The sequence below is a fragment of the Hevea brasiliensis genome, chromosome 14 (assembly GCF_030052815.1).
Source record: "Hevea brasiliensis isolate MT/VB/25A 57/8 chromosome 14, ASM3005281v1, whole genome shotgun sequence".
Taxonomy (NCBI): domain Eukaryota; kingdom Viridiplantae; phylum Streptophyta; class Magnoliopsida; order Malpighiales; family Euphorbiaceae; genus Hevea; species Hevea brasiliensis.
In genome coordinates, this window is record NC_079506.1 from 17,852,751 (window position 1) to 17,865,815 (window position 13,065).

A 13,065-nucleotide genomic window follows, 5' to 3' on the forward strand; every position below is an offset into this window, starting at 1 on the left:
TTAGAATCTTCTTCCATGTCCAAGATGACAAAGTCAACAGGTATATAGAACTTCCCAACCTTTAGAGGCACATTCTCCAAAATCCCTTCAGGATACTTAATTGATCTGTCAGCTAACTGGAGAGAAATGTGGGTTGGCTTAAGATCTCCCATATTGAGCTTCTCATAAATGGAGAGGGGCATAAGGCTAACACTAGCCCCTAAATCACATAAAGCTTTTGTAGAACATGATTCCCCAATGTGACATGGAATTGAAAAACTCCCTGGATCCTTGAGCTTTGGAGGAAGTTTCCTTTGGAGGATAGCACTACATTCTTCTGTCAAAGCTACAGTCTCATGGTCTTCAAGTTTCCTCTTATTTGAGAGAATTTCTTTCAAGAATTTTGCATAAGAGGGCATTTGTGAAGAGCATCAATAAAAGGCACATTTATGTATAGCTTCTTCAAAACCTCTAAAAACTTCCCAAATTGCTTATCAAGCTTGGCTTTTTGAAATCTTTGTGGAAAGGGAAGTTGTGGCTTGTAGGGCTCTGGAGGTATATACTTCTCTTCCTTCTCTTCAATTTTCTCTTTACATTTTTCTGCACTCCCTTGTTTTTCACTCTCTTGTTTTTCATTCTCATCAATTTCTTTCTCATTTTCTCTCTTCTCACTATTTTCACTCTTCTCATTATTTACAACTTTCCCACTTCTTAAAGTAATAGCTTGACACTGCTCTCTTGGGTTTTCTGGTTGACTTGGAAGTTTTCCAAAAGACTTGATACTTGAGGAAGATGCTTGTTGTGCAATCTGATTTTCCAGCATTCTGTTATGTGTTTGCATCTGTTCTAGCCTTGCTTTCATCTCTCTCATCTCCTCATCATGCTTAGTTTGGTTAAGCAAGAATCTGTTGCAATAAAGCTTCTGTGGTGGAACTTTGTTCTTGCTGTTTTGGTGGAGGTGCAGGATTCATATTTCTTTGCTGAAAATTAGGCAATGGTTGCCTATTTTGCTAATATGGGATTCCTTGTTGCTGTTGTGGTTGAAAATTCTGATTTGGAACTTTACTTTGCTGATTTCCCCATGAAAAGTTGGGATGATTCCTCCAAGTTGGAATATAAGTTTGAGAGTAAGGATTCCCCATTTGTTTGTTTCCATAGTTACCAACATATGCAGCTTGCTCTCCATAGTCTACTCCACAGCTGGTAGTTCCTTCTGCATAAGCAACTTGTTGTGAACTTCCAGATGATGATGATGAACTAACCAACATACTCAAATCTTCCATCTTCTTAGCCAAGACATTTGTAAGTGCATCAAACTTTGCATTAATCATGTTGAACGGATCAAGGTCATACATTCCAGCAGCTTGCCTTTTTGAGTTGGAGCTGGTCCTCTTGGACTACTCCAAAGATGAGTATTCTTTGCAATTTTCTCCAATAGCTCATAAGCTTCATCTTCATGCTTCATAATAAATTCTCCTCCTGTTTGAGCATCAATAATCCCTCTAATTGCAGGAGTGACATTTGTGTAAAAATTCTGGTTTATCATCCATTTTGGAATGGCATGATGTGGGCATTGTCTCTCTAATTCCTTCCATCTCATCCATGACTCATAAAGAGTTTCATCTTCTCTTGGTCTGAAAGCTGTCATTTGATTCCTCAATTCTTGAGTTTTTCCAGGTGGAAAATATTGTGAAAGAAATGCATCAGTAAGTTGCTCCCAATTTGTAATGGAGTTGTGAGGTAAAGAATCAAGCCAATCCAGTGCTCTATCTTTCAAAGAGAACGGGAATAGCTTCAATCTTGCTGCATCATCAGACACTCCAGGTTGTTTTTACATGTCACAGATCATAGCAAACTTCTTTAGATGTGTGTGTGGATTTTCAGAAGGATGTCCCCCAAATTGGAAATTTTGAATCATTTGAAGAACCCCAAAATCCATCTTGTAACTATTTGCATCAATTCTTGGTCTTGCTATGCTCTCTCTCTAGTCATCAAAACGAGGAAAAGCATGATCCATCATACTTCCCCTAGGTACATTAGCATTTACAACCTCTTCACCTTGGGCTACATTTTCATTGTTTCGACCATTTCCAGCATTACCGCCACCAATTCTAATTCTTTCATCAGCCATGTCTGCTTCTAATTCAGTTTCTCTCAATGCTTCTTTCCTTTTTCTGGTTTCTTTCTTGTTGGCTTTACAAAATTTCTCAATTTCAGGATTAAACAATAAGGATGTGTCACTTGTGTTTCTAGCTCTTCTCATAAAAGATTAAGAGTACCTGAAAAAGAACAAACAAACACAAAATGAAAAGATAACAAAGATAAAACTATAAATAACTAAAATAATCAAGAATTCAATCTTAAACAAACAACTCCCCGGCAACGGCGCCAAAAACTTGATGTGGCCCAACCGCAAGTGCACGGGTCGTACAAGTAATATAAAAAAGATATCGTTCCCACGAGGAGTTGTGTTAATGATTGAATTTTTGATATAAAAAGTTGACTAAATTGAACTATTTTTGAAATTAAAGAAATAAATTGATGGGTATTTGAGTATGAAATCTATATGTGCAAAATTAATAATCTATCCAACAATGTATTAATTAAACTAAAATTGCATCAATTTGAAATAAGCAAGTTGAAATATGGCAAAATTTAAAATGGCAAGCAATTAAGTTTGATTAGAAATTAACAATTATAAAAAGGCGATTCCGGAGTTCGGGATTTCATATTCGGGCTATTTTGGGATTTCAAATTGGTTATCCAATCTTGTGGAACTTACGGGTTTTAAGGAGATTAATTCTTAAATCCTTTGAATACCCTTTCAAGTGAGACAAAGAGTGCCTTAATCAATCTAATTCTACTTTCGTGGAGTTAGAGTTAATTAAGACCCATTAGGTTCTTTAATTAATCTGTGAGTCCTCTTAATCCTTAGTCTATTTCTAGATCTAAGTTAATTAATTCCAATTTCTTGATTATCTATCACAAGGCCTTCTCCTTTCGGTGCCTCAACCATGGATTAAGAACATCACTTAATGGGATCCTACACTAAGCATGTCATTAAGCATACAAGAAATGAATAAAACTCATTAAGACCACAAAATATGGATTACCCAATCAAAATCCACAAAATATCTCAAATATTACATCCCTTACTCCAGAATCAAATTAAACTACTCACTATCCATAATGCTTACAAGATATTCTAAGTTTAAATGGAAATAAAGCTTTAATCAAAGCTAAGAAACAAAAAGCTCAACACTAGAAATGTAGAAAAAATGTAAGAAAAGAAAGAAATCTCCAAATCTGATTGGAAATGGTGTGAAAAATGATTGTGACTCTTCAGCTGCTGCCTTTCCTTCCCTTTTCTTCCTTTTCTTCTTCTGCTCCCCTTCTAAAATGGGAAATGAGACTATTTATAACATTTTTTGACATGGAGCCCTAAAATGGTGTGTTTTAGGAGAGATTTTCAGGAAGAATCTTCTGCCAGCTCATTAATGAAATCTTTGTGGGACTGCATAAGTGGACTGCATAAGTCATGCAGTCCCTTATGCAAGTTTCGGCTGGTTTCTGGTTCACTTATGCAAAACTGCATGACCAGGTGCATAGGTTATGCACAATTCCGTGAGATTGCATAAGGGGGCGTGAATCTGCATAAGCCATGCACTCTCCTTATGCACAATTCGGCAGGTATTGGAACAGTGATTCTTCTCCTTATGCAGATCTGCATGACTTATGCGGCAAGTTATGCGCAATTTGGCCAATGCATATTTCAACTTGAAAACTTGTTTTTTTGACATCTTTGGCTGTAGAGATCACTCCTCAATGGCAAAATTTCTTTTTAGTCCTTCAAAAACACCATTTTTCCTACAAAACAAAGTAAAATTTACAAATTAATCCAAAATTGACAATTATGAAAAACTAACTAAATAACTAATGAAATTAGCTAAAAGTGACTAATAATCAAATAAAATGGTTATGAAATTAAACCTAAATGATTATGCAAAATGTATGCATCAAATGTCTTATACTTGATATTAGTGGTGTTTATATTGAAGGGTTCACTCAATTAAAATATGCCACCTACAATAATGAGTGCAAGTGGATGAATTATCGGTGAATATGCAGGTAATTACAGCCATAAGGTGATTTTCCCTTTTAGATAAGTGGGTATAGATTATCATGAAAATTAGCCATGTCTTAGACTTTTTGTAGACTAGTTATGTCAGAAAAATCTTCTTAAGGGTTCTGGCATGTTTAATGTTACTGCAAGTCATTAAATGCTAGGGATCCCATCACAAAGGCGATTCATATTGTCAATTCTAGGAATTTTTATCTTGTACAACCACTGTACGTGTAGCTAGCGATTTAATTATAATAATTGATCATAGTAAGTGTTGTCCCAAAATAGTTCAAGAGAGGGGTGAATTGGACTTAAATAATTTTTTAGTCCTTGTTTATAACCTAATAAAAATTATCACTTTGTTCAACTAGGTGCTCCTATATATAGTGAAAGTGATATGTGTTTCAAGAATGTGTCTCTAAATTGCAATTCAAGCCTTAATCAATATTTATAACAATTTTTGACATAACATGCATCATAAAATATTCAACTAATTTCTCAACCTACTCAATATATCTTCAAGTATATCAACTCAATCTATTCAATCAACATTTAATATTATGCATAGATATTAAATTACACAAAAGTAAAGAGGTTAGGGTTAGAGAAATCAAACACAAGAATTTTTATAGTGGTTCGGCTTAACTAGCCTACATCCACTCTCTCAAAGAACCCTCTTTGAGCCTTCACTCCACTATTTGCTCTTTTAAAGGCAAGAAACCAAAAATCCTTTACAAATTTTTCAACACCAAGTTTTTACCAAAGTAGCTTGAAACCCTAACAAGTGCTATCCTAAGCACTCACACTCACAAGCTTCAAAAGGTGCTTGTACAACCTCTTTTAAATGCAATTTAATATTTCAACACTCACTCTCACACAATACAAATCAAACTATAAAGAAGAGATGAGTTAATTTGTCAATGGTAGCTCAAACACTTAAAGCCTCTTGAATAAAAGCAATAAATAAAAAATCAAGATTGAAGTACAATTGTAGACTTTCATTATTTAAAATGAAGTAAAAAAAGTGTATTTATAGTCCCAAATAATTTTAAACTGTTTGAAACCTTGTTGGAACGTTACATACTCTGTTCTGGACAAATTAGCCGTTATTTTATCTTTTTGCACGAAGTAGAATAACTCTGATCATTTAGCAAACTAATGAAATTTTGATAACATTAGCAAACTATAATTTTAGCAAACAAGTTAGCAAACTAATTTACCAGATGCCTGTTTCAAATTTTTAATCTTTTTAAAAGATTTGATTTAGACCTTAAAAGAAATATATATTCCAATAAAAATATTCAAGGTCATGATGAAAGAAAATTTTATAAAATAATTAAAAGAAAGATTTTTGAGCTCCAATTGACTAAAATTTTCATTTATTCTTTTTACACAAGTTCTAAGACTCAATTCCTAACTCTATGACTTTCATACATTCACTTCGAGTCTTAGCTTTCATAATCTTATTCTTTCTCAACTTGGACTCATCTTTGGAATGTATTTGAGTGTCTTTCCTCCTTAGATGCAACCTTAAGATTTCTTTCATGAATAGAAGAAGGAATCTACACATCACTTAAATTTGAGTTAGATAGATTTTAATTGAGTTTTGTTATCATCAAAATCAATACTCATTTTGAGTTACATGAGATCAACAATGAGATTTATATAAGACTCACTACAATTAATGGTTACTATTAAATCGTTGTAAAATTGGTGTCATTGTATAACTTTTCCAATTCCGATTGCTTGTTGAAGATAGCTCGTAAGGTCATATATATATATATATATATATAAGCTCATGATTGTGAGGTATTTTTGCATGACTGTTTCGTACTCTTTGTGCCTCTAGATACGCCACGCTCACTTCTGATGCTGGTACGTTCATCTTTAATATTTTTTATGGGTAAATTGGATTAACCGTTGCTCAATTTAGATAATTATTCATTTTAATTATGTAATTTTAATTTATTTAAATAAAATTCTTTAACTTTAATTTTCTTTAAGAAAAATCTCTTTAACTTGTAATAATAAGTTTCTAAGTTTTTTTTTTAATTAATACTAAATAAATCTATAAATTATTATTATTATTATTATTATTATTATATAAAAAACTAAAATATTGATAAAATATTATTTTAAAATTGAAAATTTATTATTATTTATGTTGCAGCAAATTAAAATTTGATTAATAATAAATAACATATGTAATTTTCTTAATAAATTTAGATGCATTAAGATAATTTTATTGATAATAATTATTAATTAATTTAATTATGAAGATAAGAAAAAGAAAAAGAAGGAAAAGAAGATAAAGGATAATTTTAATCTTTTTTTATCTAAAAACCTACTCAAGTCAGGGAAACTTTTTTTTTAAATCAAATTTAAAGTTGAGAGATTTTATTTTATTAAATTAAAATTAAGTAAATAAAATAAAATAACTATATAAGTTAAAAGATAATTAGTACGATTTACCCATTCTTGACACATGGCAAACTTTTAATAGGCCTTATGTTTATTCTTATATCACATGTATTTTTGCTAGGAGATCGGCAAATACTGTCACTCATTTGCTGGCTACTTCAATTCATTCTCAATCTGATTTAAAGGAGTGGGATTTTTGTCCCTCCTTTTTATTTAAATTTAATTGATTGAATGAATTTACTTTTTTTTTTTTCAAAAGTAAACTATATATAAAATTTTTCAGATCCTATCCGCGACAATGACAATTTCTTGTGCATTTAATTATTTTTTTTATATCATTTGCTTATTTATTTATTTTTACATTGGAAAGAAATTTCTTATTTCGATTTTATATATATATATATATATATATATATATTGTTTATTCTTGATGAAGCATCTAAATCTGTCAATTTCAAGAGAAAAATAGATTGAAACGATTTATTAATGAAACGATTATATGGAGCATCCCTTTCAAAACAATTCTTTTAATGAACTTTAATTTAGTTTGTTTCAATAGAATTCTGTTTAAATAAATTTATAATTATCAATAAATTTCTAAGGGATAGGTTTTCTTAAAAGAAAATAAAATTCCATTCATGATGATAGAAGTATATATATCAATCTGAAAATTAACTTGCTAATCAATGATAGCCTTGTTGGTCTGAGGAGGTTTCGACAGAACTACCTATGTTAAGATAATTTACTTAAGAGAGATGCCACCTCCGGTCACAAAATCTATTAATTGTTATCCGATATATTGGATCTCCACTTAATTTACAAAAAAAAAAAAATCTAAAAATAAATTTAATTATACCTCTCATTTCTCAGTCTAACCTCCTGTTGGATTGAGTATAGCGTGATCTATTAATGTATCATATCGTATCATATTGTATTGTGTAGTATGGTTTTTATTATTAACATATTTAGAAAAATAGTATAGTACATGATGGTTTAACAACTTTCTTTTATTTTGTTAGATAATATGATATGGCAAAATAAACATAAAAATTATTAAAATACCCTTTATTGCTATTTTAAATATATAAATATATAGTTTAAAATTTTTATATATATAAATAAAATATTAATTTATAAATAATATTATTATAATAATAATAATTAAAGACGCATTTTATTTTTTTAATTAATTATTAAATCTGCCTTATAAATATATAACATTAAAGCTATATAATTAAAACTTATATATTTCGCAAGAATAAAATAAAAAACTAAAAATTTTAAATCATGCCAAACTTTTTTTTTTTTTTTTTTTTTTGTTTAAGAATAATCTTTCTAAACATGTAAAACTATACCTTGTAAATATGAAAAACCATATCAAACCATCATCCAAAGTATAAAGGTTTATTTTAGTATATTCTCTGCATTGGTGATCACGAACTCCTGCAACATGAATTGGTATATTCCTTCGAATAATTGAGAGCAAACAAACTCCTCTTCTTCCTCTTGATCTTTTTCAGTAGTGATTATAATTTTCTTGTTTATATTAAAAATCTCTCATGCCACTTCATTAACATTCAACTTCAGCTCCTTTGAATCCAGTAAAGATGAAAAGGGACGGGCACCAGATGCACTTCCTGGGGATTCTGCTATCCAATTCACGATCTATTTCACCTTCCTCATTGATTTACAGGGAAATAATTATACATCCAGTGATGGGATTGCATTCTTTCTTTCTTTTTCTGTGGATTTCCAAAATTATGATTTAAAACAAGGAAATGGTCTTATTAGTCTTGCAAGTGGAAATCAGAAATTCAAAGGGACAGCAAATTCATTTGTTGCTGTGGAGTTTGATACTTCATTGGACTATAGCATCAAGAACCTTCATGAAGGCCTTGCAGACTTTTACCTGTTCACTCAGCTGATCCTGGAGAGGAAGAAATGTGTCACAAGCTGGCGCCAGCCCCGTAGAAGATGAACGATTGCTTGAGTGGTCAAAGCTATTAAAGATCTAGATCCATTAAAGCTTAAATTCCTTTTAGAATTTTTGAATTATTTAAGTAATTGGATTAATTCCACTCTTAACCTAAGTTACCAAACCATCTCTTTGCCACAGGCTGCCTTCATCCACATCTTCGTGAAGCCAACTCCTCAGCTGATCATTTGGCGAAAGCAGGCTGTTTTCGAGACGAATACTTCGTTGCTTACCTATAATTTTGCAAGCTATCTCTCCGTTCTGTGTTGTTATGGGTTTCTGTTAAGCAAATAATATGCCTTTAAATTAAGACAGACTCAAGCTACGGGTGATTTGTTTGCTTCCAGTTTAGAGGAAGTTTTTCATCAACAGAGGTTAGTAGTATAGGTAGGTATATGTGGTTGAATTTTCTGGTCCTGGAGTGCACTTCTGTTGGTTTTTTCCCCTTCGTATTCCCTTCTTTGTATTAATAAAATTTTGGTTTATTAAAGAAAAAAAATGTTATTTTTCTTATAATCATCCAAGTAACTTTTATTATAAAATAATAAATTTCAAAATTAATAAATTGAAAGCATATCCTTGCTCCTTATACCTTTAAATAATAAAAAAATAGATAATTTTTTTTTGAATTTTAAATATTATTTTAGAATTAAAATTATCCTATTAGGCATGGCTTTTCCATGAATTAATTAATTGATATGTATTGAATTCGTTACTAAATTTCATTTTATTTTATCAAAATTATATCATGTAACCTTAATTTTTATTTTGATTGAAATACTTTCCATTAAAATCCATCGAAAATTACCGCTTAGCCACTTTTCTAATAATATCTGTTTATAAATTAAAATTCAATAACTACTATACACTTAGCAATGGCAGAGCCTTTGGAGATTATAGGTCCTACAATGAATTGTAGTGACTTTTTAACTTTTTAGAATAACTATATAATTAATAAGGGTGAAGAAGATGGCTAAGGAAATAAAGAGTCCAAATAAAGCATTGAAGTTTTAATAATGTCTTTGAATTTCAAAGACTGCTATAGAGTATAAATTCAATACATGCAAAATCAAACAACGCTTAAAACGAAAATTGTTGAGAAAATCACAAATTCATAGGGTAGTATATATTCAATCTCCATGCAGAATGAGAGGGGATGTAGGAGATGTGAACTTTGAGGTATTAGTTGGGGAATCGAAGCTCGAATGTTGGGTTGGAGCTGTTCTAAAAGTTACATTACCAGGAGATGACATAGTCGACGATCCTGCTTGTGTATGAAGACAATGTCCTGGCCCTGGAAATTTTGATGGAAGATCAGGAAGTGCAGCAGCAAAATTAAGGACATCAATTACTTCGGTCATTGACGGTCGAAAAGAGTAGTCTGGGTAAGCACACCAGAGCCCAACAGTCATCAAACATTCCATCTGTTTCCTTGTAAAATCTCCGTGGAGTTTCTGATCAGCTGCCTTGAGAAGCTTTCCACTTCCATAGTACTCCCATACCCACTTTACTATATGTACCTGGCTCCCGTCTTCCCTTTGTACAAAGGGTTTTCTTCCACAAGCAATCTCCAAGGCCACAACGCCAAAGCTGAAGACATCTGATTCTTTGTTCGACTTTCCTGTGTCCAAACATTCAGGAGCAATATATCCATGGCTACCACCCTGTAAAGTTCGAGACCGCCCGTCATGGTCCTGAAGCTGAGCTAACCCGAAATCTCCAAGCATAGGGTTGAAATCTGAATCCAACATCACGTTGCTTGACTTGATGTCTCTATGCAACACGCATTGTCTTTGTCTCCATCCATGGTGTAGGTAATGCAACCCAGAGGCCAAGCCTTGAGCAATTTTGAACCTCTGCTCCCATTTCAGCAAGCTTTCCTTGTTGAATAGATGGAAATCCAGACTGCGATTTTCCAAGAACTCGTAAACAAGTAGGATTTCCTTTCTCTCATGGCACCAACCAATTAGTTGAACCAAATTTTTGTGCCTCAGCTGGCTAAGGATCATTACCTCAGCTGCATACTCTTTTATCCCTTGAATTGAGCTCTCTGATACCCTCTTAACCGCTACAAAAATGTCCAAATCTTTCAAATATCCCTTGAATACAGCACCAAATCCTCCCTTCCCAAGCATCTCTTTCTCATCAAAGTTATTGGTTGCCCAAACCAAGACATCATATGGAATATTCTTGGCTCCAGTCACCCGTCTGAATTCATTGTCTTGGGATTGCACAATGAATGAATCAACTTCTGCTTCCTCTGTATTCCCAACAATGGGGGAAACTATTTCTACTCCCCCCATGGAATGAGGGATGGATGAATGATATTCTTCTTTCATTTTGCTCCTCTTCTTCTGCCTGTAATACCGGATACCAAGCAAACCCAAAACACAAGCAACGAGTGAGCCGATCACTGCCCCTGCAATTTGTCCTGCCTGGCTTTTATCTTTTCTGGGAGAATTGGGTGCTGGCAAGATTGGTGGAGGAGAGGGAGTGGTTATGTTTTGATGGGTTTGAAAATTTGAATCGAAAGACCATGAACGAATTCTATGAAACTCATAACACACCCCAGTTGCGGCAGAAAACCCCAAAATAACCCATTCAGGTAAGTATCTCCTTAGATCAACTTCACAGCAAAGATTCTGTTCAACTATTATATTTTCTGAAACTCCTGTAAAGTTAACACAGAGATTCTTGGAACTAGAATTATAACTAATTCTAGCGTCCATTACCATCCCATCCATAACGCTACTGTACCATTTCACACTTTTTAAAGATTTCAAAGAGTTGATGTCAATACCTACATGATCGTCATCCATATCATCCCATGGATTGTAGTACGTATCAAACTCCACAGCAACAAATGGATTTGCTGTTGAGTTCAAGGTCAGGTTGCCACTGGCAAGACCAATACCACTACCTTGCTTTTCATCAGGCATTCTGTATTGTGGAGGAACAATGAAGAATGCAAGCCCATCAGCGTGTGAAGCATTGTTCTGTGCATCAATGGAGAAGGAGAAACTGGTGGCGAAGTCTGCAAGGCTTCCTGAGGCATTGTCCCAGAGATGCATTGGTTCCACATATATTGCATGACCTGTTTGAAAAAGCTGGTTTGGAGTAAGCTGTATGACAGAATCCAAAGGAGACGCATCTCCTTCGTACTTTATGTCATGGTTGCTTGGGTCGAAGCTTGTAATGTTGAATGATAAAGAAGAGACAAGTGGTGTTGTCAAGAAGAAAAGAACGATAATCATCATTAAAAAAGAATAAGACGTAAACGGAGAAGAAAATATCAAGATTTTCTCACAGCCATTACAGAAGCTTGGGCAGTTCACACTTAGTGAGGACATTTCAAGGTGTAATATAGCATCAAGATGACCGGCAAAGCCGTGGCCATCACGGTATTAAAATAGGTTCTTGGAAATGAATGGAAAGTGAAAAGAACAATAATAAACATGGATAATGACACATTTCGACAAATTGAAATTGCTAGGTAATTACTGAGCATATTTTAATCATATAGAATATAGTATTTGTCTCCATCAATTCAAATTATCACAGATGGTACGCAGTTTATCTGATCATTTTCGTTTATGCAAGAAATGATTTAATTTAGAAAAGGCAATATTTTGGCTCTATGCCATGAGTTGTTTTAAAATTAATAAATTTTGGCATATGTGCACCTGCAAATTTAAAATTTTACAGGAGAAAAAGTGTATGCAATTAAAAAAATAATAATAACAATAATAATAGAACTTGGAAGTAAAGGAAAAAGAAAAGATTTAATTGGCAAGTGATATTACTTTCCATTTTATTAATTAGACTTTGTTTATTTCGCAGAAAATAATTTATATATGAAAAATATTTTTTATAAAAAATATTTTTTAACATTTTCTTTAAAAATATTTTTCTTTATTTGGTTACAATGTTAAACTAATAGTATATGTTTATGTCAAGTATGCATAAGTGTTTTACACTTTAATAAAATTATTAAAGTTTAAAAAATGAAAAACTTAAAAATGGTATTAGTTTTCCTTTGAGTAGTTAAATATTTTCCATTAACTCATTTTTCTAAGTACCCCAAATGCTAGAAAATAGGGAAAATTTTTGAAAAAAAATATTTTTCATAGAACAAACTGACGCGTAGAATTTAAATCTTAGGACACATATCTATTTAGGTAGGTAGCTAGGATGCACTCATAAACTATTTAATTGGATTATAATAAAATAGAGGAGTGTTCTTGAGTGGCTTACTATTAAACTTATTGTTAGATAAGTTCAGGATCAATAATTTCTAACAGTGTATGCAAAATGTTGCAAATTGTACAGATTCTACAGCAGTTTCTTATGGAAATTATGAATCAAAGTTGAGGCAATTATGTCCCCTGTATAATATGCAAGCCTTTTCACAATGACATGCCATCTAACAACTATTTAATACTATTATTCTTCCAGAGAATGAAAGATCTCTTGGTTTCATGAATTTTCTCTCCAGCGACTATTTAATAACAAATTAAGGAAAAGACAGCCTAACCTGCATATAATGCAAGAAGAGCATCTAAGCATA

The 13,065-nt window shown here is 32.4% G+C and overlaps 1 protein-coding gene and 1 non-coding gene across 2 annotated transcripts; one reads left to right on the forward strand and one right to left on the reverse strand.

Annotated features, from left to right (window-relative positions):
• The first annotated feature begins 1,535 nt into the window (after positions 1-1,535).
• Positions 1,536-1,642, forward strand: LOC131173547 (small nucleolar RNA R71). The gene has a single exon (XR_009143863.1). It is a non-coding gene; the product is annotated as a small nucleolar RNA R71 (small nucleolar RNA).
• Positions 1,643-9,628: 7,986 nt separating this feature from the next.
• LOC110645216 (L-type lectin-domain containing receptor kinase IX.1) lies at positions 9,629-11,755 on the reverse strand. Its single transcript, XM_058134346.1, has one exon. It carries the CDS (start codon positions 11,753-11,755, stop codon positions 9,629-9,631), a length of 2,127 nt encoding a protein of 708 aa, XP_057990329.1.
• Positions 11,756-13,065: the final 1,310 nt, after the last annotated feature.